Source organism: Halichoerus grypus, chromosome 1 (assembly GCF_964656455.1).
Source record: "Halichoerus grypus chromosome 1, mHalGry1.hap1.1, whole genome shotgun sequence".
Lineage (NCBI taxonomy): Eukaryota > Metazoa > Chordata > Mammalia > Carnivora > Phocidae > Halichoerus > Halichoerus grypus.
In genome coordinates, this window is record NC_135712.1 from 206,550,311 (window position 1) to 206,575,677 (window position 25,367).

A 25,367-nucleotide genomic window follows, 5' to 3' on the forward strand; every position below is an offset into this window, starting at 1 on the left:
CCCGAGCCCCCCAAAGAAAGCCTGAGTCCGAGTTTGGCAGGGACAAGCAGGTTTTATTCCAAGAGCTGGAGAGTGGTAGTCCCCGCTCCTCCCCCAGAATGACGTTGGGGCAGAGGGATGAGAGCCTAGCTTGGCAGACCCTGGGAGGCCGGCAGCAGCTCAGAGCAGGAAGGGGATGATGGGCATGCGCAGTGGGGGGTAGTCTCGGAACTCCTTCAGGTAGCTGCGGTGCTTGCCCTTGGCCCAGATGGTCATCTGAGTGAAGCCCACCAGGGAGAAGAGGGCCACTGTGGGGCAGAGCAGGGGTGTCAGGGAGAAGCTGCACAGCCCAGGTGGGCTGGGACCCACAGAGGGAGGGACAGCGGGCTCACCTGGGAGACACTGCGTCATGATGGCAAAGCCAATCCAGGACCCCACCTGTGGGGAAGAACGGTCGGGGGTGAGGGTGCGCAGTGCCTGCTGTCCTCCAGAGGCCTTGCCACCCCCCAGGGCCAACTCGCCCCCCAACCCTTTCAGAGCGAGGGGGTGGGAACCAAACTCCAATGCCAGAGAGGCCTTGAGTGAACGGGGGTGCATGATGTGGCTGCCCCCCAGCCCCCTCGAGCTGCAAGCCTGGCCTTACCCACCTCCCAACTCCCAGTAAGGCCAGCCCTTCCATCTCCAAATACTCCCACTGCTGAGCCAGGCACCCCTAGTAGGGGCTGGCATGTGGGACCCCAGCCCCTGGAGGGAGAGGAGGGAGCAGAGCAGACCCTCACCTCGTAGGTATAGTTGGGGCAGGACACCAGCAGGAAGAGCCAGGTGAAGGGGTTCTTGGTGGGGTATGGGATCTTCCTGGTCTTGGACCCTGGCAGGTAGGCCAGGAGGGACAAGTGAGACCCCCTCGCCCAGTCTGCCCAGCCTGCCCACCACCACCCCTTGCCTGGGGCAGGCCACTCACCAGCTGGCCGCAGGTCCCGCAGGGCCATGTGGATGGAGAAGTTGCCAAGCTGGCAGATCTGTCAGAGCAGCAGGGTCAGCCCAGAGTCCCCCCCTCCAGCTCCCCGCCCTATTCCCCTCCTCCCAGCCTGCTTACCACGAAGATGGCGAGTGCCAGTTTAACCTGCTGAGCTCCGTAGGCTGAAGAGGAAGCGGAGAGGGGAGGCCTATGAGGGGAGAGCCCGGTGGGGTGGGAGGCTCACAGGGTGGGGCAGGGCAGGTCCAAGGCCACTTACTGGGGGGCGTATAGAGAGGGTGGTTGATGTAATAGGCCATCCAGGCGGCGAAGCCCCAGTAGTAGGTGCAGTTCTGAAAGCAAGCAGGGCTCGGATGAGGCCTGGCCCCACAGAGGGTGGGACTGGGGATGCACAGGGAACGGGACGATCCCGGTGGGTGGGGCTGGGAGAACCCGGGCGCTCACCTTGAAGATGTTGCGCAAGGGCATGGTGCCGTGGGAGAAGCGGTGCACGAAGAGCGTCTCCAGCAGACGCTTGACGTAGTGGAATGAGTGGCAGATGCAGGCGAGGCTGGGAGGGGGAGCCAGCTCAGCTGGGGCGGGCCCAGCAGGCCTTCCCCCCTCTCCGCACCGCCCCCTTCCACCTGGCCCCACTCACTGCACCACCGTGTGCCGGCTGGACGTGAAGTCGTATTTGTGGCCATAGATGAAGGGCACCCGGAAGTAGAAGAGCAGGTAGATGAAGAGGGGCCCTGCGTACTCAGTCAGGAAGACCTAGGGGTACAGGGAGCAGGTGAGTCACCCCAATGTGGCTGATGGGAAAGGAGGCCACGGATAGGGCTGGGACTCACCGTCACCCAGCTGATCTGGGCCCCCAGGTCCCGGAAGTAGAATGTGGCCGTGGTGCCCACGGGCAGCTTCTGCAGAACATCCTCATCCTTCAGGGACTTGCCCTCTGCAGAGACAGGCCGGGGCTCAGGGCTGCCCAGACCTTTGCCCACCGCCACCCAGGAGCCTAAGGGTGGCCAAGCAGACAGCTGTACTCACTGGGGTCCAGGCGAAGGGACTGGCGGGCAGGGTACCACTGCGGATCTGTGGGGAGAACAGGCTGTCACAGCACACAGCACAACAGAGCCCCCCGGGACGAGGCGAGGCCTCTGAGGCCCGTGCCTCCAGGACAGAGGCAGGAACAGCCCAGGCAGAGGCAGGATGTTGTCCTTCTGAAAGCCCAGCAAGGGCGTTCCTGCCAACGGCCACGCAGGGACACCTGCCCCAGGCAAGCCAAGAGAAGCCTGGGCCACACTGGGGGCACCTCCGCAGGACCTGGGGAGAAGAGAAGTGCAGGACCAGGTCCCCCCCAGAGGCCCCTGCCCAGAAGGGTCACGGACAGCAGCGCGAATGGGCCCTGGACTTACGGGTCTTGGTGAAGAGGTTCTTGATCTCGGCAATGGTGGCATGGGGCTCCACCTGGGGGAAGCATAAGCCGCAAAGAAGTCAGGGCAGGGTGGGGCATGATTAGGACCCCTCCTGGTAAGAGGGGATGGACTGGGGGGCTGGGCAGCTGCTACGGGAGGGGGAAGGCTGGAGTTCAGGCTCCCCGCGTACATGGCCGAAAGGAGCAGCAAGGGCCCTGCCAGAGTGGGGAGAGCCGTAGGCCTGAGGGCCCGGTTTTACCAAAGGCAGCCAGGACACCCCTGGCCTGCTGGGAGACGGTTTGAGCACAGGAAGCTGGGCCTGCTTCTCTGCCTCTCCTCCTCACCCCACCCGCAGCTCCCCTCACAGTGACGGCCCTCTCGGGGCCAGAACTCCCTGGGACAGGAGCCCCTTCCCCCATGCCGGGCCTTGGCAGGGGGCAGGTCTCAGACTCCCACCTTCTTCCCAGGCCCCAAAGCCCTGCAGGGTCCACGGAGGCTGCTTCGCCTCCTTCCACCAGGGGGCCAGCTCCTGGCCACACCCAAGGGCCATCGGTGCCCACTCCACCCCAAGGTGGCAGCGACAGGCCTGGGGAAAGTATCCCTCGTACGCTGAGGGGTAGGTGGGGAGTCAGGACACAGGATGGAGGGACACAAAGGGTCCAGCTGGACAGCTCCCATCTCCTCTGAACCAGAAGCCCCAGGAAGGAACAGGGACCCAGGCCCCATGCCCTTGGCCCAGTACAGCTGGCGCCAGGGTCCTACCTTGTCCAGGAAGCAGAGCTTCTCCCGCGTCTTCGCATCCAGAATCTCCACCTCGAAGAAGAGAACGGCCTTTTTAGGCTTTTTGGTCGCTTTGGCAGGTGCGATCCCGGGAAGGCCATTGAGGCCGAGGCTGGGGCCGGGGCCGAGGCCCTGACTGGCCTCCCGGGCCACCATGCTCATGTTCAGGTCCATGCTGCCCTGTTCTGCCCGCTACAGCCAGCAGCCCCAGCTGCCGGCCGTCAGCCCCCACCACGGACCTCCCCACGCGAAGCAGCTCTGGGCCGGGCCGGCGTGATCAAATTCTGCCGCGGTGCTGGAAAGGAGCCCGCGCCTGCCCTGGCACGGCTGCCTTCTGTGCAGATGTAACCCGAGTGCCCCGCAGCCATGGCCCAGCTAAATATAAAACTGCCCCAGACTGAGCCCCCCAGGAGCCGTGCCACACACCTCCTGGGGGCAACCCCCAGGGGCTGGGTCCCCCTGAAAGTGAGACTTTCGAGTGGACACAGCCCCCAAACAGCCCAGGGGGCAGGAAGACCCCCTGAGGCAGGCATGGAGGCACCCCGGCCCAGTGTAGGGTGGGGTCAGCCACGGGAGGAGGGTGAGCGGCCCGCGGGCAGCCCAAGCCCCGGCGCCCAGCTCTGGCCCGCAGAGTTCACTGGGCTTGGAGAAATCCCAGCTATTTTGAGAATCCGAGAGATAGATCATCCATTTCCCCTTCTGAGCTGTAAGAGACGCTGCGGATTATTTTCCTTGTGCATTTATGTTCCCAGGGAGGTGACAGATTCCGGAGTTATTGGTGCAGAGAGCCTCTCTCTAAGTGTGGAAAGGGTCAGGAAACCAAGAAGTTTCCAGCTAGCATCCCCAGCCTGGACTGATGAGCCCTCGGCCCCTGCCTCCCTGACCTCTCTCTCCACTCATTTCTCACTAGGTCCACCCAGGCCTTGTTCAAGGCCACCTTTGGGGCAGTCTTCCCACGGCATCAGCCCAACATAGCACCCTTGCCTAGGCCCTGACCCCCACAAAGCCCAGAGCACACAGCCTGGCCACCCCCACCCCACTGCTCTGCTTGAGCCCCCGGACAGTGGCCAGACAGTAGCAGAGCAGTGGGGCAGAGCTGGGGGGGAGAGAGCCCTCAGGGGGATCTGGCCCACCCATCCCAAGCAGGTCTGAGAAGGCACCAGGAGGAGCAGGGAACACAGGAACTGCTGGAGCTGGAGGGGGGCCCAGCAGTGGCCAGCTGATCCCAAAAGGCCCAAGTGCTCCCCTGGGGGGCTTGGCACAGATGCTCTTAGACATGGGGCCGTGGCAGGCAGGGCTGGGTCTGACCTCAAGTCAGCCACTGGCCAGCAGGTGCTGAGAATCCTTCCCACCCCTGGTAGAGCCTCGGTCAGAGGCAGGATGGGGAAAGGAGAAGGACCAGAAACCCAGGGCAGGGCCCCAGCCAGGGCTCTCTGAGGGTACAGCCACCTACCCACAGCCCAGGCAGAGGGGCCCACCGCAGCCAGCACCCCCAGAAGGAAAGGGCTCCCCTCATACATCCCCCAGTGACAGGAGCGCAGTGGGCAGCAGACGGGACTGAGTCTGGCCCTGCCATTCAGTCCCTGGGTGACCAGCCCTCACTTCTCTCTGAGCCTCAGCTGGGGGGCAGGTAGGTAGGCGTGTCGCTCCAGGGGCTCTAAGGGTCATGAGACAATGCAAGTGAAGCATCAGCACGGTGCCTGACAGTGCCCCAAAACCTGGGGCCATGAGGCTGGGCATGAGGAGACCCGGTGGGAAGGGCACCGGCCTGGGTGCAGATCCCAGCCCCCCTGGCGGCAGGCAGCATGTGAGCCTGTTGGCCCATGTACGCTATGCCCGCCCCACACCATGGACAGGAGAGGGCCCGACACCCAGCCCTGGCCTATGCCACCTACTGATGCTGCACCGGACGGAGCGTGTGTGCTGCCGACTGCAGGCTCTGCCCAGCTGTGTGGCCTTGGGGGACACATTACGGAGCCCCTCGGAGCCACACAGATAACAAAGCCAAAGAGAAGGGCCAGAAAAAGGAAACCAGTCCTACTGCCCCGAGTGCCAGGCCCCACCGAGGGGACTTGTGGGAGAGGGAAGGGGCACATGCAGAATGTGCCAGAAAGGGCTAGAATAGCAGAGCCGTGGGCAGGCATAGGGCCTGCCCCATGGCTACAGTATATTAATAGTTCCTGGGTCCCGGGGGGGGCAGTGCCCACATGCCTTTGGAGCCCGTGTGGGGCAGGAAGACAGCACCGAGACTCCTGGGAGAGGAGGCCTCTGAGTTCCTGCTGAACCACTCAATAGCTTAAAATACAACCAGCCCCTCTCCCTCCTGGCCAGCTGCTGGGGGAGGGCTGAAATCCTACCCCTCTCCCCCAACCTGGGCACCAGACCAGGGTCCCGGGGAGAGTCGGGGGCCCCGACTGGCTGCCGGGAGAGGAAGCTGGGTGGCGGGAGGGGTGGCCGGGAGGGGGGCACGCTCCCAGCAGCCGCAGCCCCAGACGCGCCCGAGCTGGTCCCAGGCCGGAGGACAAGAGCCTGCGCCCTCCCAGAGGTAAGCCTGGCCCTTGCGGCGGCACCCAGGGGCCCGACCCATTGGGGTGGGGGTTGCCTCAGCTCAGGGCCACTTTCCTGCCCCCAAATCCCAGGACCCAGCAGCCTTCACCCGGAAAGAGGTCTGAAAGGCCCTGAGGTGTGAGGGGGATGTGGGACACAGGACCTCTCTGTACTATTTCTGCAATTCCCCGTACGTCTATAATTATTTCAAAATAAAAAGTGAAATAAAAGTTATGCTAAGTGGCAAAAAGAAAAAAAAAAAGTTATGCTAAGGAAAAGAAGGCAGACACAGAGTCATATATTTATGTAAAATGTCCAGAATCGGCAGATGCGAGGAGACAGATAACTGTGTTGACAGGGGCTGGGAAGTGGGGGAGTGAGGAACGTTGCCTAACGGGAACCTGGTATCTTTTAGGGATGATGGAAATATTCTGGAACTAAATCGAGGTGGTGGCTGCAGGGGGACAGACGACAGTATGAATGTATTTGATGCTGCTAAACTATTCATTTTTAAATGGTTAATTTTATGTGAATTTCACCTCAATCAATTATTTTTAGGGGGGCTAACATGCAGGCCCCAATTACCCACCAAAAAACAGGTCCCAGGGCAGGGAGCAGCAAGGGTTCCTCACACCCATCCACCCCCTTACACTGAGGGCCTAAACATAGGGGACCTGGTCCTGTGCTTCCCAGGCTCCAGTCCCAGAGCTTACCCATGCACCGCACCCCTCCCCACAGCACTGCCACCCCACCCCCTGCTCTGTGCTGAGCATGCCTCCCGCACCCCTGTGCTTCTCCCTCCCTCCTTCTCTCTTTCTTTCTCTCTCGCTCTCTCTCTCTCTCTCTCTCTCTCTCACACACACACACACACACACACACACACACACTGGCCTGCTAAGCCTGATGCCAGCCTGGGATGGGGACCCACGGCAGGCCTAGACCAGGTCAGGGGGTGCAGGCAGCTGCCGAGCACAGCCCTCAGGCAGGGTTTCTAGGCACACAAGGGTAGGCAGCAGGCCCAGACCTCATCCCTGGGAGAAGACAGGCAGGGGAAAGGAGGAGAGGTCAGCCCTCCTAAGGGAGCTGGAGGCAGGGGAAGGGCTGGGAGGAGTGTTATATTCGATGGATGGGTGAGGAGGGTCACCTAGCCTGAGCCTGAGGTCCCAGCACTGACCACAAGCAGGGGGTGTGGCACCGCAGCCTCGGGCACAATGGACACAGAGGACAAGGACAGGGCAGACGCGCTGGCCTGGGACCCGAGAGTGGCTCTGCGATGACAGCTCCACTAGCCTGGGACAAATTCTCACCCGGGCGCCTGAGATTCCAGGGTCCAGCCAACAGCAACTCGTGGCATGCCACGAGGTCAGGGCATGGGGGGTGGGGGGAGGGGGCAGGACAAAGGGTGGGGCCGCAGCCCACGCTGAAGAGGGGTGGGGACCAGGCTGCAACCTTCCCCAGCCTGGAGGGGAGCACCCAGAGCCACTGCTGAGCAGCAGCGCCCATGGCCTTCCCTGTCTTCATGGAAATAAAAGATGTTGCAGATCAACATAGCACTGGTAGAAACGAGGGTGACGTTTTCTGAGCACCGTTCTGAGCCAGTGCCGGTGCCCAGAGCAAGGCTCCGGGGATGAACCCCACCTAGCAGATGAGAAACACAGAGCAGTGGGAAAGCAGAGCAGTTACGCAACTACAGGAGAGGCTCAGGGCCTTTGCACACGCTGTTCCCACTGCCTGGACCGCTCACCCCCAGACCCTGCAGGGCTCCTTCCCCCACGTCCTTGGGCCTTCAGACAAATTCTCAAGTGAGGCCCTTCCTGACTCAAAATAGCAACTCCCACATACCAGCTCCTGAGGGCAAGGACTGTTCTGTTCTCAATCATTTCCCAGCACCCAGAACAGCCCAGCAAGGAGCTGGACTCAGCAAACACCTACATGAGGCAACTGGGCTTGCCCAAGGTCACACACACCAGGACCTAAAACTCCCTCCCCACTGCCCTCTGAGCCAAGGCCCTTCCCTGCTCCTCCTTCACCACACGCCAGGGGGCCGTGCCCACCTTGCCAAACCCCAGAGCGGCAGGGTGGAAGCTGCTGCCTGGAGCTCTCCCTATCCTGAGCCGGGACCTAGCTCCAGAGAAGCCTCTGTGAGGCCCACAGACATGCCCACCTGGCTCCAGTGACCCTGGCGGACCCAGTATTCTGACAGCTGGACCCTCCTCCCAGGCTCTGGGCCACTGCTCACCAAGGGAAAGGGTCAATGACCAAGCCAGCTCCAGCTCCTGGGGAAGCCTGCTGTCTTTCCTCACCCGCAATCCCAACACAGAAGGGGCTCCACGGTGACAGGCTCTACAAGGCCTGGGCCCTCAGAGGCACTACCACAGGCCCAGTGGCCTCCTCACAAGGAAAGCTCAAGGGCCTTCTTGGCCACGTGCACATTCCCCAGGCTCTGAGGTCAAAAAGACTCACCTATTTCCTGACTGTGTGGCCTTGGACAAGTTACTCAACCTCTCTGAGCCTCCATTTTCTCATCTATAAAATGGGCTGCCCCCACCTGCCATCTCACAGGACTACTGTAAGATTTACAGAGATAATAACAACCAAAAAAAAAAGTACATGAACATGCCCAGCCTAAAAGTGATCCTGTAAAGAATAAATACTACTCGACCAATACCTGCAAAATAGTACTGGCAGATACACAGGGTGCCAGGCCCTTTCTCCCCAGATCCTGACCATGGCCATGAAGGGGCCCAACCACAGGACTCCAAGGTCAGAGGGGTGGGGTGATGATGCTCCATCCAGCTGGTGACAGTGCGCCCGAACCCTAACAACAGCAAGACACGTGTGGGTGAGAGGGGCAGGGCTGCAGCGCTGTCCCCACTACGGTTCCCAGCTGGGCTGTGCCGGCGGCCCTGCTCTCCACCGCACCCTTGTGGCCGTGGACTCCACTCCCACCTGCGGGAAGACACAGCCTCGTCAACTGCCAAGCAGGCAACTCCAGGGCAGGATGGGACCAGGATGGGACCAAGAGAGTGAGCACTAACCGGGCTCTGCCACCTACCAGCCAAGAGGCCTCAGGAGCCACTGCCCCACATCCATTCATTCCTTCCTCCATCCATTCCTGCCTCCCTTCCTCCCACATCTCTGGCACTGCAGTGAACAAAACCAAGCCCCTGCCTTCACAGGATGGCACCCCAGCCTGCGTGTGCTGTGGCGGAGGGGGGACAGACAACAGCCACATGTTTTGTCACCAACAGTTGTGGAGAAAAACGGAATGGAGGCGGGGAGCCGGGGCCGGGGCGGGGCGGGGGGGAGACCATTTTCCACAGAGTGGTCAGGGAAGGCTTCCCTGAGGAAAGGGCAGCTGAGCAAAGGCCAGTGGGACATGAGGGAACAGCATGCACACCAGGCAGAGGGAACGCCAAGTACAAAGGCCCTGTGGCTGGACTGTGCTTAAGCACGGCTGAGGAGCAGGAAGGCCCAAGTGGCCTGAACAGAGTGACAAGGGAGAGGACACAAAGCCATGAAGGCATGGCGCAGGTCATGCAGGGCCTTGTGGGCCACAGGGAGGGCTCTGGGTTTTACCCTGAGTGAGGTGGGGGCCTGGGAGGGTTTGTGAGTAGAGGAGGGAGGGGACCGGGTGCTCGCAGGCACCCCTGGGGAATTGGGAGACCAGGGCAGAGGCAACAGTGGGGACGGGAGCAGGGAGGTGTCCATGGAGGAGTGAAAAGTGGGGGGGGGGGGGTCTGAAGTTTCTGACCTGAGCCCCAGAAGGGAGGGGCAGCGGGAAGACTGGCACCACCTAAGCCCAGGTTGTAAGTGCTGCTCCTACAGGAGCACCCAGGGCCAAGGTAACAGCGCCCGCAAGGCCTCCAGGCCAGGAGCTCGAGCCCCTCTCAAGCCTCAGTGTCCCCATCTTTACCAACACAGCCAGCCCCCTCCCATCTGTGAATAAGACTCAGTGGCCTCAGGGCAGAGTGCACACCCCAGGGCCCCTTGGGACAAGGGGCAGGCACAGGCCTGAGGGTCGGCTTGGCTTCCAGATCGCCCTCATCAGCTCCCACTTACACACCTGGAACTTTTGTGCACCCTAAGATGGGCCCTGCCCAATGAGTATGCATTGAGAACAGCAGGCCTGGAGCTGCGGCAGCCTCCCAGACCCCTCTCCTCATCCTCCCCTTCCAACTGCACAGCAGCCGAGGGAGCAGGGCTGTTAGCTCCATCCTCAGATGAGGAAGCCAAGTTCCAAAGGGTGAGGGCACACCCAGGTCACGCCGCAGTAAACACCTGAGCCCAGTGCACACTCCTGTGTATTCAAGAAAGGCCAGCCCCCACCACACACAGGCCTCTGGGGCCGCACCCCCAGCCAGCGCACCCTCTGCAGAGGCCCCTGCAGAGATGGTGCGAGGCAGCATACCACAGAGGTCTGCCTGCCAGGAAAGGGCCCTGCGACCGGGTCACGTTGTGTGGGGCGGCCGGGGCTGTGAGGAAGCGTGCGCCCTGGTGGGTAACATCTTCTCCTGGGCCTGCGGCACAAGAGGCCCGCTGTGGGTGCGAGCCCTGCTCGGTGCAACCTAGGACTCTAGGCAAAGACACTAAGGCCCTGACAGGTCCTTTAGCTGACTGGCCCAGGCACTCGTGGCCCCCACAGGCCCCCACTCAGGGTCCAAGGGCTGCGGCACCCAGAGGGTGGAGGCCTGGCCTTGAGCAGCAAAGCACCCAACCGGCTCATCCACTTCACAGATGCAGAGGCTTGGGCACATTTGCCTGGACTCGGCGACTCAGCACTTGCAGCTCCTCTTCCCTTCCACTTTCCAGAAATATCAAAGTCACACTGCTCATGCCAGGGTGGCTGAGAAGACCTTGGGCTCAGCTGCCAAGAAGCCAGCACAGGCCGCACCTGCTCCGCCAGAAATACCTCCTTCCCCAGTGGCCTCAGCTCATGACCCCATTTCCTGAGATGCCCGGGGCAGTTGCCCCAGCCTCCCCATGTGCCACGGTGGGGACAGAACATCACCAAGGCTGGGAAAGGCCGGGAGACACTGACCACCCACTCCCAGGCCCTCAACCAGCCAGTTTCCACCTCCCACCCCCACTAGCCAGACAAGAGGAGTCAGTGTGTGAATGCCAACGTCCCTAGGCTCTGGGATGGGGGCCAAGAGAAGCTGGCGGAGCCCCATGCAGCCCAGCAGCATCCTGGAGAACATTCTCTGGGTGCTTGTGTGAGCCCAGGTTGGTCATTGCAAACACACAAAGCCGCACCTGAAGGGGACACTGAACCAACATGGCAGGGACTCTGGATCTCAGGACTGTTCGCCAGCTGCTCACGGGCACCCACAGCCCACGCACCTCCCTGAGCGGGCACAGGCCACATCTCCCCAGCCTCCAGGGAGCGCTGTCCCTCCGAGAGCAGAGCTGCTGGGGTCTGTGCCATTTGCAAGTGCTTCTGCGAGTAATATCTATCAGATGCCCACCTTGTGCCAAGGACTGTGCTAAGACCTTCACCTGCATAACCCACCTAGCCTCACCTGGGTCTGTAAGCTAAGGACTGTGACCCCAGATAGGCAGCTCAGAAACGAGGGAGCCCTCACCCAAGGCACATAGCCAGGAAGTGCCAGGGCCAGTGCTAACCTGCCTGCTTGGGCCCAAAGCCCCCCCACCCCCTCACCACCATGATGCAATACCACCGCCACTCTGAAGAGCAGGGTTAAATGCTAACAGGGAAAAAAGGAGGGAGGGGCCCCTGGATCTGATTATCTGGAAGGCACGCCCCTCCCTGCTGACACTCCAACTCCAGCGCACTAGTCTTGGAAGGTCCAGACTCTGCAGAACACATCACCTCCACAAGGAGTGCCCTGCAGGGGAGCCCAAGGGCTGAGCCTGCTCCTCCCCAGGCCTCAGCCTCCCGTGGCCCCAGCACACTCAGGGTACGAAGGGTGAAAGGCCTGTCACCTCCTGACACCACACAGAGGGGCCCACGCAGACTCAGCAGCTATCTTAATGCTTCCTGCACGTTTTCCTGTCGTGGGCTGAGGCCACCATGGGTGGAAAAGCAGTGCCCCGGCGGGAGCAGTTCCCAACACTGAGCAAGACTAGTGCTGCTGAGGCCGGGGTCAGACCAGCCTTCCCTGCCTGAGCCTTAGCTTCTCCATCTGGTCAGTGGGAATGTAAGAAAGAGGACATAACAGAGATGATTCTCGTGGCACATGTGGCAGAAGTTCTGCCCGGTGGTCCAGAACCCTGCCTGCTCATGCAACTCAGCTGAGGAGCCCTGGCCTGGGCAACCTAGGAGGGGGCCCAGGGTCTCTGAAGGGGGAGCCGGTGCCCACAGCTTCAAAAGCTCCCAGGTGACAGATGGGGACAGCCTCAAGCAAGGCTGCCTTCCTCAAATGGGCCCTGCCCTCTGGAAGAAGCCCAACATCATTCCCCTGAGGGACTCAGCCAGCCCAGGCCCTCCCAATGGGACCTCAGCCATTTCCTGTAGTGGCTCCCCACCCCTTCTTTGCCCTGCCCCCTGGGGGCTGTGAACACCGAGCACCCAGTCACCACCAGCTCACATTGGCCCTGTTAGACTGGCACTGTTAACCCATTTCACAGACAGGGAGGATGAGGCTCAGGAGCACAAGTCGCCAGCCCAACAACACCTGGCTACAAGCCCCAGGGGCAGGACCCCATCTGTTTTTGCTCCTTAGAACTGACTGTCCCTACTGGGGAGGGATGTGCTCTGGTAAGCGCTGTGAATTGTGCAAGACTGTTGAATCTCAGATCTGTACCTCTGAAACAAATAATGCAATATATGTTAAGAAAGAAAAAAAGAAGAAGAAGAATGTAGCAGGAGGGGAAGAATGAAGGGGGGGAAATCGGAGGGGGAGAAGAACCATGAGAGACGATGGACTCTGAAAAACAAACTGAGGGTTCTATAGGGGAGGGGGGTGGGAGGATGGGTTAGCCTGGTGATGGGTATTGAGGAGGGCACGTTCTGCATGGAGCACTGGGTGTTATGCACAAACAATGAATCATGGAACACTATATCTAAAACTAATGATGTAATGTATGGGGATTAACATAACAATAAAAAATTAAAAAAAAAAAAAAAAAAAGAACTGACTGTCCCTGGCCCCAGACACTCAGGGGATGGCCCAGGTCTGCACCCCCCGCACCGCCGGGCCAGGTCGAGGTTGGTAACCATGTCTGGTCTCTGCATCTCAGGCCAAGAAGCTGGAAGAGACAGGAAACACTGAGCCCTGCAAACCCAGGTTGATGGGAGCAGCAGGAGGAGTTCATCCAGGCTGACCCCCCACCTGCGTCCAGCACTTCCGGCCCAGTGTGGCAGGCAGGTTAGTCCAACCCAGAAGCTCTTCCGGAATAGCCCGCCCTGGGATCCCCATGGCCAGCCTTATACACACAGCCAACAGCTAATGCCTGCCACACGCTCACCATGTGCCAGACACATTCTCAACACAAATTATCTCTTTTACTATTAATCCCCTTTTGGGGAAACTGAGGCTCATTCATTCACTGCATAAATATTGACTGAACACCCACTACATGCCAGGCACTGTTAAAGGCTCTGGGGATTCAGTTGTGGAAAGAGACTGAAATCCTTGCCTATATGCAGGTGACATTTTAGCGGGGGGTGGGAGGACAATCAAATAAAGTTACACATAACAGAAGATGCCATGTGCCACAGGGAAAGCAGAGCGGGAAAAGGGTACAGGCAGTGGAAGGAGATGGGGGAGTGTGTGGTTTTATAGCAAGTGGTCAAGAAAGGCCTCCTGAGGAAATGTTGAAACAAGCCCTGAATGCAGTGGGGGAAAGAGCTACTGAGAAATCTGAGGAGAGCATCCAGGCAGAGAAAGGGCCTGTGCAAAGGCCCTGAGGTACGGCATTCTTGGTATGTTCAAGCAACAGTGCAGAGGCCTGTGTGGCTGGAGGGAGTGAGCAAGAAGGGGCCTGGGGGGAGGTGACAGGTTGTGCACGGTCTCAGAGGCCATGTTAAGACTTTGGCTTCTATTCCAAGTGAGGTGGGAACCCTGGAGGGCTCTGGGCAGAACAGGAATTCAACCTGACTTAAAGAATCCTTCTGGACTACAGGGGAATAGAGTGGAAGCAGGGAGCCCAGTAAGAATTCTGTCAAAATAAAAGATGCCTTACACCAAGGGGTCGGCAAACTATGGCCCACAGGCCAATTCTCTGATCCACCACTAGTTTTTGTACAAGCTAAGGGGTCTTCACATTTTTAAATGGTTGGAAAAATCAGAAGAAGCCTATTTCATGACGTGGAAATTACATGAAACTCAAATTTTAGTATCCACAAAGTTGTATCGAACATGGCCACACTCGTTGCTTAATGTATCGTCTACGGCTGCTTTTCTCACAATGGTTGAGTTGAGAAGATGTCACAGGGCTGTATGGCCTGCCAAGTCCAAAATATTTACCATCTGACCCTTCACAGATAAAGCCTGCCGACCCCGGGCCTGGGCCTGATGATGGCAGGGGGTGGGCTGATGAGAAGTGGGTGCATTCCAGAAGTCCTCTGATGGCTGAGCCATAGGATTTGCGGACTTCAGGATGCCAGGGATGAGAGAACAAGCAGAGTCAAACAGCCTAGGAGTGCAGTGGTCGGAAGGCTGGAAGTGCCATTAACTGGAGTGGGGAAATGCAGGTTTGAAGGGAAATCTGGGGCTCAGGTTTGGATATTAAGTCGGAAATGCCCATTAACAGCCCCACAGAGCACTCCAGCTCTGAGAAAGCACGTAAGGCAGAGGTTGGGGGCAGGGGCGGTGTCTCTGGAAGCTCCACAAGCCTTTTCTGCCAGCTGAGAAGTTCCCATTCGTTCTCTCCGGAAACGCTTACTGAGCCCCTCGATGTGCTGGGCCCGTGCTAGGTGCTGGGCTTGATGAATGGAAAGATCTATGTGTGACAGCAGGGTGCTGGGCAGCGTTCCAGGTGCGGGGACAGAATGGTGGGCACAGCTGAGAGGCCATGCTCCCCGACTGGACCTGCTCAGGGGAACAGGGGCAAATCATCTATCACCTAACCCAAGGTCAGGATATACCAGGTGCTGTGAAGAAAAGAAAGCAGGGCAGGGGGCCCAGAGCGCCACAGGAGGTGGTCAGGGAAAGCCTCTCCAAGGAAGTGTAATTTGAGCCACAGCCAGAATGAAGCCAAAGGGAGGACCAGGAAGAGGCTCCCTGCGGGAAGTGCAAAGGCCCTACGGCAGCACAGAGTTTGGCAGGGCTATGGAACACGCAGAGGCTGGAGCAGAATGGACTTGAGGGTGAGCAGCTGAGGAGAAGGCTGGAGAGACAAGCACTTCAGGAAGCTGCTGGAGTGCCGCAACCTGCTCTGGTTTTGAGAAGGATCCCTCCCGCTGCCAAGGCAAGTGTGGAAGCAGACACAGCAGTGAGTCTCAGAAACAACCCAGGCCAGAGATCTCAGTGGAGCCTGGACTAGGGCACAGAGGTGCCAAGTGGGGAAAAAGACACTCTAATTCCTGGATCCTGAGACACCACTGATTTAAACCAACTCGCCAATGGGGGGGGGGGGGGGAATGAACTACCTATGTAAATATGAGATGTATATATATAAGATGCAGCCCCACTTAAGGAACATGAGAACACCAAGGGGGAAAACTGTGTATCCTGGGATGGAGGGGGGAGAGCAGTAACAAGTTAAGAGGATTTCAGCAAAGAAGTGCAGGGTTTCTGGAATGTTTAACAGGCCTACGTGCGTCTTTAAAGGGAATGGTGAATTAAGAGGAAAAGCCTGGCTCTCGCAGGTAAGAGAGGGGTCCAGGAAGATGCTCTCGGCTGTCTTCCCACCCGCAGCATTACCTGTGAGCAGCACCCTGAGCCCCGCAGGCCTCTGTTGGCTCCACTCACCACTCTGGTGGAGAGTGAAATGAAGCAAGGGAGAATGAACCCAGGAGTTCTATATGCACGTCCTTCCCCGTGCCCTCTCCCTCCGGGGTGCATGTTCCGGGGCCCAGCCAGGGAGACTGGCAACGACTGCACCTCCGTGCGCCATCCACTGACACCCCAGGCGAGGCAGAACGTGGCAGAGAGTGCAGCCCCTAGGCCCACTCCTCAGACTGTGCCTGGAAGGGCCTGGCAGGAAACATTCTTTGGGTCTCTTGATCCATGGCTTAGCACTACCCATGGGATCCCCACCTTATCCTTACATGAAAACTCAGAGTTCAGGTAACTCTGGGCCAAAAGTGGGGGGAAAGGGGGCCAAACTCCAAAGTGCCAAAAGATGAGCACTGACCAGCTTCATGACCCAAGGACAGGAACCCATGCTGACACAGTGAAGCTAGCCACACATGCTCAGAGCCAGAACTGCCAGTCCCGAGGCGCAGCCGTGCACCCAAGCATGCAAGGGTCCTTCCTCATCATCAGACTGCAGTGCCGGTGGGGGTGGGGGTGGGGGTGGGGGGCAGTGCATCAGCGATGTGGCTAACTGCCTGAGCCTGCCCTGTGCCTTGCTCTGTAGGCCAGGGGCTCTAAAAGACATGCACATCATCACTTGTTCCAAGGTATGCACTGAAGCCCCCGCCAGGGCGGGCTTACAGACAGCACGGGTCTCACATACACAAACTGTCAGTAAGTGCTAAGTGCTACGTGCAGAGAACTAAAACAGGAGAGGCGCCAGGGTGGTGAGTGTGGCCTGGATGGGTCAGGGGGAACCTCTCAGAGGAGGTGACATTCAAGCTGAGCCCTGAATGACGGGATTCCCAGATGGGAAGGGCAAAGCCACCTCTCCTGAATTAGGACAGGGGTGGCGTGGCTCAATGCAGCCCTGTCCTGGAGTAGATGGTGGGTGGATCCCCATCCCCAGCCAGGAGATTCTGTTAGACTTTAGTCTCCGCAGTGAATAATATTCAACGACATACTGTTTCAGACTACACACATCTCCCCAAGAATTCTGATACCACCCTCACTCCCCACCAAGAGATATGTTCCCCCAAACCCACCCCACCCCCACCGGAGTCAGACTCCTAAGGAGTCCTGGGAAATAGCTGCTCCCCACAAGAAGAGTGGAGGCTCCAGCTCTGTGAGCCCCTCAAGCTCTGACGGGCTTCCTGACGCTCCATGACACTCCAGTGCCAGTGCTAAACCGCCCTCCCCCAAACTCGGCCTATACGCCCTCACCCTGAGGACAGGCACCGTTCCCATGGGCCCCGCCACAAAACAGGCATGGCCCCAGCCAGTGCTCCCTGGTCCCTTTAAAAAGATAAAACAGAGTTCGGAAAGACCCAGACAATGACACAGGCCCTGCAGTCTACAGGGCCCAATGAATGGCCTGGGGACGCTGCTTACATAAGAGCCTGGTTCGAGCAGGGACAGGGCCGTGCCAGCCTGCCAGTCACCGTGACCTACTGAGAGGCCCTTTATCCCTCAGAGGGCTGGGAAAGGCTCGTGGCCCATCTCTAACTAACCACAGGACTGGAAGGCGCGGGGGGGCGGGGAGGAGCCCCAAACACCATCCACCACCCACTAGTCAGTAATAAGGAACAACTACTCTGTGCATTTATGTAACAAACACCTAACACAAGGGCCCCTCAAGGACTTAAAAATAAACTGCCCTCGGGCGCCTGGGTGGCTCAGTTGGTTAAGCAACTGCCTTCGGCTCAGGTCATGATCCTGGAGTCCCGGGATCGAGTCCCGCATCGGGCTCCCTGCTCGGCGGGGAGTCTGCTTCTCCCTCTGACCCTCCTCCCTCTCATGCTCTCTGTCTCTCATTCTCTCTCTCTCAAATAAATAAATAAAATCTTTAAAAAAATAAATAAATAAATAAAATAAACCGCCCTCTGAAAATTTTAACTCAGGCAAAATCAACAGAAAAGGGAGTTCATAAAGTCCACAGTTCTCAGGATAAAGTCCACAGGTCTCTGCCCAATTGGCCTCAGCACTCAACATGGGACACCCACAAAGTCTGGCCTCCAGGCCTCGGCACCTGCTGCCCCATATCCCTTCCCTAAAAACCTTCTCCTTCAGGCCTCAGCTTAGATGAAAAGATCTTGAGGGCAGAGGCTGTGGTTAGTTCAGCCCAGTATTCCTGGTGCAGGACAGGTACAGAGAAATACACTGGAACAAATGAACTAATGAGTAAATGACAGACGGAAACAGATAAGTGGAACCCCAAACAGGAGAACGCTCGGACCAGGACAGGCTGCCAGTATCCTATGCGGCCAGGGGCAGGCCACTGGCAGGTGCAGTGCTGGCAGCCTGCCGCGGGACCAAGTGTGAGGAGGAGCAGGATGATGCAGAACAGGCTGACCGTGGCTGGGCTGGACCTGGGGCTCGTGGCCAGCGGGCCACCAAGAAACCAGCTTCCCTCGATCAGGATCACTAAGGACTGGCTCAGCCCAACACATGAGACACAGTCCTCAGCCAGGTCCCAGCAGCGGCCCCACACTCACCCTTCTGCTCTCCGGGAGCCTGACCACAGGGAGAAGATGCACTCATTCATCCAATCATTCGTTCAACAAGGAGGCACTGGCCAGATGCTGGGGAAGCTGCAGGAATGAGACACAAGGAGTCCCTGCCCTCACGGAGCTCACAGTCTGACCGTGAAGTCCCCAAATGAAAGTGTAACCACAGCCAGAGATGGGCCAGAAGGAGAGGAACGGGGTGCTGGGGGGAGGGGGCAGGGGTCATACTCCAGGTAGGATGGTCCAGGAAGGCCTCTCTGCATGACTTTGAAGCTGAGCTCTCAATAGTAAGAAGGGACTGGCAAAAACAGAGGAAGAGCCTTTCTGGCTGAGGAACTGGCATGTGCTCAGGGCAGGAATGTGGCTGCGGGTGTTTGAGATGAAAACCAGAAGTGTCGTGATGAATGAGGACAGCAGGGGACAGAGGACGACAAGTCTCTAAGGGATGGTTTTGAGCCACAAGGGCTAAGATCTTCCCACTTACATGGGAGAAGACCCTTTGGCTGCTGCGGGGTGGGGAACATGGCCGGGAGGGGCAAGAAGAGAAGCTGCCCACCTCGAGTGAGTAGGGTACGACTGACATCAGATGACCAGGCCCACCTGAAGCACCCACTTCTTGGGATGGCTCTTCGTCACAATAAGGCAAAAAGTGGGTTCTGACTGTGCTTGCATTTCGCCAGGGATCTTCCCATAGATTAAGAGTAGATCATCCCAAAATGTGACTTCCCATGTGTGTGACAGTGTACCAAGACTGATCACGGGCTTCTCCCTCCATCTTCTGGGCATATTATTTAGCATGAACCCATCCCCAGCAGCATGTTCAATGAATCAAGCCTCATGGCCTTGTTCACAGGCAAGTTTGAAGTCATTCAAAAGAGGTCACGTGCAGAAAGCATCTCAGATAACTTGACTGACCGAACATCTGTCCAATGATTTGTCCTTAACCACCTAATGCTCTGTATCTTGACTGTGGGCCACCAAGTGTGCTGGGCACTTTACAGCCCCCAGTGGCCCTCCGAGACAGGTGTCCTTATTCTGGCTTCTTAGGTGAGAACACTGAAGCTCAAGCAGGTAAAATGCCTGTCCCAAGGGCAGACACGGTGGCCACCAAAGATCATGTCCTTCACGACCACATACTTCATTCTTCCCTGAGTGCACAAGCACCTGGGCCCACCCAGTGTGAAGCCCACTTTGGTCTAGCAGACCCCTGGCTCTGCCACTCACTGTGGGACCAAGGGCACATCACTTCACTTTTTTGTGGCCCAGTTTCCCCATCTGTCAAACATAGATAAGAACAGTCCCCACCCATAGACTTATTATGAGGATAAAGTGAGTTACAGATAAAAAGCACTAAGAATAAGTACTACATTAGTAGTGGCTTGATGATGATGATGATGCTCTGGCTGTCCCCGGGTATTAAAACATCCTCAGCTGCCACTGGCAACGTCTGCAAGGTGTTAGGACGGAGGCTGAACTCAACCAACCAGCCCAAGGTCTCTGGCCAAACCTGCCAGTGAAAGTGCAGGGATTCCTAGCACGGTCCCCACTCAGGGCTGTCAACTCTCCGCTTACCTCCCCTCAGGAACCAGCTATTCAAGAGGCTCTGCGTGGCTCAGGGGAGTCCCACCCCCGAGCTCACCCACGCCCACCTCTTCCACCACTCAGATCCTCCCACTCACCTCCCCACCTCAGCCCCACCTCCCTACCTAAGCCCCGCCCTTCCCACCCCTCCCAACCCCAGGCTCTTGGCCTGAGGCACACCAACGCAAGAAAGGTCTTTAAACCCCACCGGCTTTCCTGGCTTGCCAGCCCCAATCAGGCTCTCACCTCCAGAATTCCGGGGGGCAAGTCCATCCAATTTTAGGGCCAAGGGAGACCCTCTGCCAGCAGTCCACACTGACCCACAGAGCCCCTCCCATCCTCCCCCCAGGGATGTTCTGTTCTTAGAACAATGGAACAGCCCAGCCCTGCCACCGGCAGCCTCTGGAAGCATCAGCAGGCACAGAAACAAACAGGCAAACCCAGGTGGAAGCCCAGCTACACTGCTTCCTGACTCTGTGACCTTCTGCAACTGAATTTGTTTCTCTTAGCCTCAGTTTCTTTATGTGTAAAGTAGAAGTAACACTTGTGCCCACGTGATTCCTCTTCTATGGATGAGGAATCAGACAGACCTGGGTCTGGATCCCGTCTCTACCACGACGTGATCTTGGGCAAGTTCCCTACTTTTCTGAGCCTCGGGTCCCTTATCCACAAATGGGGGGACAAAGAGTACCCACCTCTCAGGTTTTTGGATGGACACAATAAATGCGAACCTGTTCCTGCTATTAATCCAGCAGGATTATCCAGCCCAAGAGGGGATCACAACCAGCATCCCAGCCTATCTGCAAATGCAAAATCAATCCCAAAGGCATTTTTGGAAGGCCTGTTCTTTCGTTGCAACACGCAGAGGGGTGTGAGAGTGAAGAGAACAAGTAGTGCCCGTGTCAGAACACACCTTTCTGCAAACAGGCACCAAATTTAAAGTACAAAAGTTCAAAGAGACCCACATATTGAAACAGAGGCTCAATAGCCAGAAAAACCCTAATTACGCCTCACCTATTGCAAAAGGACACAAGAATTCACAAGAAAAAAAGTACAAAAAATAGCAGACACCCAAGATCCCACCTCCCAGATTTAACAGATATTTACATTAGATTCCTTTTTTTTTTTCAATAAAACAGACATAGCTGAGGCCCTCCCCACCCCCCCTCTCTCCACTCCCTCTTTCCCCAAGCAATGGTTCCCCTGTGTAATTCCCACACATTTCTGACCTCTAATTGCAATTTATCCTTTTATTATATACATATCCATGAGCAGTACATATAAATCTCATTTGGTACTTTTTTAAATGTATAGAATCTTTTGCAACCCGCTTTTTTCCACTCAACAGGATGTCTGGAGATTTATTAAAGGACTGGGTAATCAAACGAGATCTTCTTTCATATACTGGAATTGTGCACAACAGTAAAAATAAATGAACCAGAGCTATATGTAGCACCTCCGCTTTTATGCATATCCTTTCATGATATATTTCCAGCAATTTCGTAATGTTCTTTAATCTTTGCTTTCCCAAGTAAACAGGTTCACTTGCCCCCAAAGAGCAGCCACAGAAAGGCTCAAGCTGTCCTGGTCACACAATTATTTACTAAGTGGCAGAGCTAGGATTCCACCCCAAGGCTGTCCAAAGCCCACACACCTATGACACAATGACAGGTCGGTCTCCTTTCTCCTTAATTTTTGCCTTCCTGCCCAGTTTTCTGGCTCTAAACAATTGCCCCTAGACCAGAACTCTACTTCCAGAGCTTCCACATACTTATTCCTGTGGAGGAAGCTGAAGCAAAACTTGCCTCAGACAAGGTACTATGTTGGTCTAGGATATCTGCAAAATAAGCACCAATAGAACTACCCTTTTTGTGGTAGTGGAAGATCCTAAACGAGGGCAGCGGGGACCCCGAGAGGATGAGGCTTCCTCATCTCCAGGTACCCAGCTAAAGGAAGTAGGCAGTGATCTGGGCTCAAAGAGACTGAGAAGCACTGATCTTCCCAGGGAATTAACAGGCTAATTTATAAGATGCAACAGCTGTTTTTCCAGTTACCACTGGAATCATTACTTTGACCTCTCATCTGCAATGGCAAAAACAGCAACAAAAAATATATATCCTGTAGCCTGGGATAAGCAGGATAAGCAGTTCCCTTATCAACCCTGCTCTGAGCCCAAGACAATCCCAAGGTCTGCTCTGGCCTTCCAAGGAGACAACTTCAGCCAGGGCTCAAGGGTGACCTGTTCTATCTGCTTCATCTCAGGCCTGAAGGGATACTTTTTCCTGCTGGATCAAAGAGGGGAAATTGGCAGTGACAGTAAACTGTTATTGAAACAGCAACAAATCCCCCCTCCAGCTGGAACCCTACCTGCCATAACATCAGACATCAGCCCTCATTAACTCACTGCATGACACTCGGCGTGATTCACACTTTTCTGAGCATCACTTCTACCCTTTGTAAACTGCACTTCATAATCTCGAGGTCTCTCTCGGAGCCACAAAGGTCTTTTGAGGAAGGCCATCCCCTCAGTGGACAGGGGGTCACTTGGGGTGGAAGGATGGACTTAGTCCTGAATAGAAATATATTCTTTTTTTTTTTTTTTTTAAGATTTTATTTATTTATTTGACAGAGAGAGACACAGTGAAAGAGGGAACACAAGCAGGGGGAGTGGGAGAGGGAGAAGCAGGCTTCCCGCTGAGCAGGGAGCCCGATGCGGGGCTCGATCCCAGGACCCCGGGATCATGACCTGAGCCGAAGGCAGACGCTTAACGACTGAGCCACCCAGGAACCCTGAAATATATTCTTTGATGTAGATCATTGAAACCTTTACTCAAACTTTGTTAAATGTGAGTGAAAGCATCCCTGCTATTTTTATAGATCTGCAACAAACACTTGAAGTAAAATTAATCTGCTTGCTGTGAAACTGGGCCGCAAGACAAGGGCTCCTCTCACACAGAAACTGTAGCTATCACCTCAGACAGTACTTGGCAAATGTTAGCAAAGAATAATAGACGACACAGCAAAATACCTAATTTTTTTCCTCCAAGGTCACTTTGGGGTTTTTGTTTGTTTAATACATTTTCTTTTTTTTTTTAAGATTCTATCCATTTATTCATTTATTTATGAGAGAGATGAGGGAGCACGCGTGCATGCTCATGGGTGGAGGGGAGCAAAGGGAGAGGGACAAGCAGACTCCACGCTGAGCACAGAGCCAGATGCGGGGGGCCTATCCCAAGACCCCAAGATCATGACCCGAGCCAAAACCAAGAGTCAGACACCCAACTGAATCAATCACCCAGGTGCCCCTCCCAGGTCACTTTGAACAGTGGGTTTGAAGCTCCCCCTTCCTTCTGGGAGGGAAAAGACTTCAGTAAGATAGAACATGTTCTCCAGTCCAAACCATGGGCCTCACGCTGTACCCAGCTTCTGGAAGAAAAGTGCTCATGTCAAGGGTCCTCAGAGGCCTCCTTTACCTGACTGCTAAGTAAGACAGCTAAAACTACATTTTGCAAGATGCCACAAGGATCTTCCATCCTGCATCTTTTGTACTGTGGCTTTTTCCCCAGGATTGTAACAGGGTTTGAGAGGGAAAACTAGATTAGAACTTTATTCTATAGGGGCGCCTGGGTGGCTCAGTTGTTTAAGCGACTGCCTTCGGCTCAGGTCATGATCCCAGGGTCCTGGGATCGAGCCCCGCATCGGGCTCCCTGCTCTGCAGGAAGCCTGCTTCTCCCTCTCCCACTCCCCCTGCTTGTGTTCCCTCTCTCACTGTCTCTCTCTCTCTCTATTAAATAAATAAATAAAATCTTAAAAAAAAAAAAAAGAACTTTATTCTATAATCATAGAGTTGAATGGGGCATCAGAGATTGGATCCTATCTCCTCACCCCTGGTACTATGTCAAAAATGAGTGAGGACTTCTGGGGTAAAGCTTTCGAAGATTCTGGGTAAATTACCAAAAATAATAATTATAAAAGAGACAAACACAGGTAGTGGTATTCAACTTGTAAACAAAAACAAGGAATCTCTTTCACTTATATGTGAGGCACCTAATGTGGTCAACTTCATAGAGATAGAAAGCAGTATGGTGTGAACGCCTGGGTGGCTCAGTCGGTTAAGGTTCCAACTCCTGATCTCAGCTCAGGTCTTGATCTCAGGGTCATGAGTTCAAGCCCTGCATTGGGCTACACGCTGAGTGTGGGACCTACTCAAAAAAAGAGAGAGAGAGAAAAAGAAAGCAGTATGGCATTGCAAAAGGCTGAGCAGAATGGGGAACAGGGAGTTACTGTTTAATTGGTACAAAGTTTCAGTTTTGCAAAATCAAAAGGAAAGAGTTCTGGAGGTGGATGGTGGTGATGGTTGCACAATGTGAATGTACGTAATGCCACTGAACTGGACACTTATACTTACAATGGTTAGATGGTAAATTTTATGTTATGTGTATTTTGCCAGTTTCTTAAATTGAGGAGAGAAAAAAAGATCTCTCTATCTGCTAGTTTTCATTTGGGGACCAGCATGGCCTAGGAGCTGGCAACTAAGACTCTGGAGTCCTGAGTTCCTCCCTCTCTTCTGCATTTATCATCTGGAGGCCTTTGGGCAAGTCATCTGACATCTCTGAGACTATCTCTTCATCTATAAAAATGGGAATAATAGCCTCCGATCTCAGAGGCCTATGAGGACAACAAAATAAAGTAACAGAATCTCACAGCACAAGAATAATCACATGCTAAATTATTATTATGCGTTTAAATAATAAATTAGTTTATTACTTAATGTTACTTGAAAGTCAGTAATGATCAAATAATTAAATTATTAATATTATATTATCAGCTTTTCGCTAGGCGCATCAGAAGACTTCGTTTTAAGGGGAAAAGAAGCCCAAGTTAGGAGTCAGAAGACCTGGGCTTCGAATGGCTGTGCCCGTGAGATTTCTCCCTGGTGACACGGAGGAATTGAGATGATCTCTTAGATTATCAAAGAGCAAGATCAGCTTTGCTGCTCGGCGGGAGCCAGCCCTGGAACTGCACCTCCCTCACCGCCTAAGCTTCTCGGGGACCCCGGTCCAGGAAAGGGGTCCAAAGGTCATGCGCAAGAAGGCTGATTGCAAATCCTCTTCCTAAACCTGAGGAGTCGGCATGGTGCAAGCTTGTACAAGACACCCACGAATCGGGAGCAAGCGTCCCGTAGCTTTGTTCTTCCCCTGCCAAGTCTGTCCCAGCCCGCTGGGGGAGCTACAAGGAACCTGCCAGCTTCCCAGGCCCTGCAGAGACCCCAAGAAAAGGCCACCCCAAAACAGCCTGGGTTGCAGAATTATAAATACCCTTTGCACATGCGCATTGCAATTTACGAGTGGCCGCGGGGCACAACGCGCGCCCACTGCGCCTGCGCGTCCCGGTCGCCGTTTGGGGCACAGGAGCAGAAAGGTGGGTCCCGTGGTCCCGCGAAGAAGAAAAACGAACGAGTCTGCGGCGGCCGCTCAGTGCGGGTTTTCTCGTTCCTTACCTCATAGTGCTTCATGGTTCCCTCAAACGGCCCCTACTGCGCTCCTGCCGCTGTCTACCTGCGCGCGACCAGGAACAGAAGTCCTCACGCGCTGGCCACGGCCGCGCGAGACTAACCTCGCTTCCGCGTCGGCCCCGCCCCTCCCCGCCGCGCGCGCCCCTACAGCCAATCAGCGCGCGG

At 56.0% G+C, this 25,367-nt stretch overlaps 1 protein-coding gene across 1 annotated transcript; it reads right to left on the reverse strand.

Moving 5' to 3' along the window:
- Positions 1–32: 32 nt before the first annotated feature.
- On the reverse strand, positions 33–25,342 carry TECR (trans-2,3-enoyl-CoA reductase). The gene is made up of 13 exons (XM_036066542.2): positions 25,188–25,342; positions 3,112–3,162; positions 2,350–2,401; positions 1,982–2,026; positions 1,786–1,889; positions 1,593–1,708; positions 1,400–1,505; positions 1,215–1,287; positions 1,076–1,119; positions 941–998; positions 759–847; positions 372–417; positions 33–287 (listed from the first exon to the last, which is right to left on the reverse strand). Exons 1-13 carry the CDS (start codon positions 25,200–25,202, stop codon positions 160–162), a joined length of 927 nt encoding a protein of 308 aa, XP_035922435.2. The 5' UTR covers positions 25,203–25,342; the 3' UTR covers positions 33–159.
- Positions 25,343–25,367: the final 25 nt, after the last annotated feature.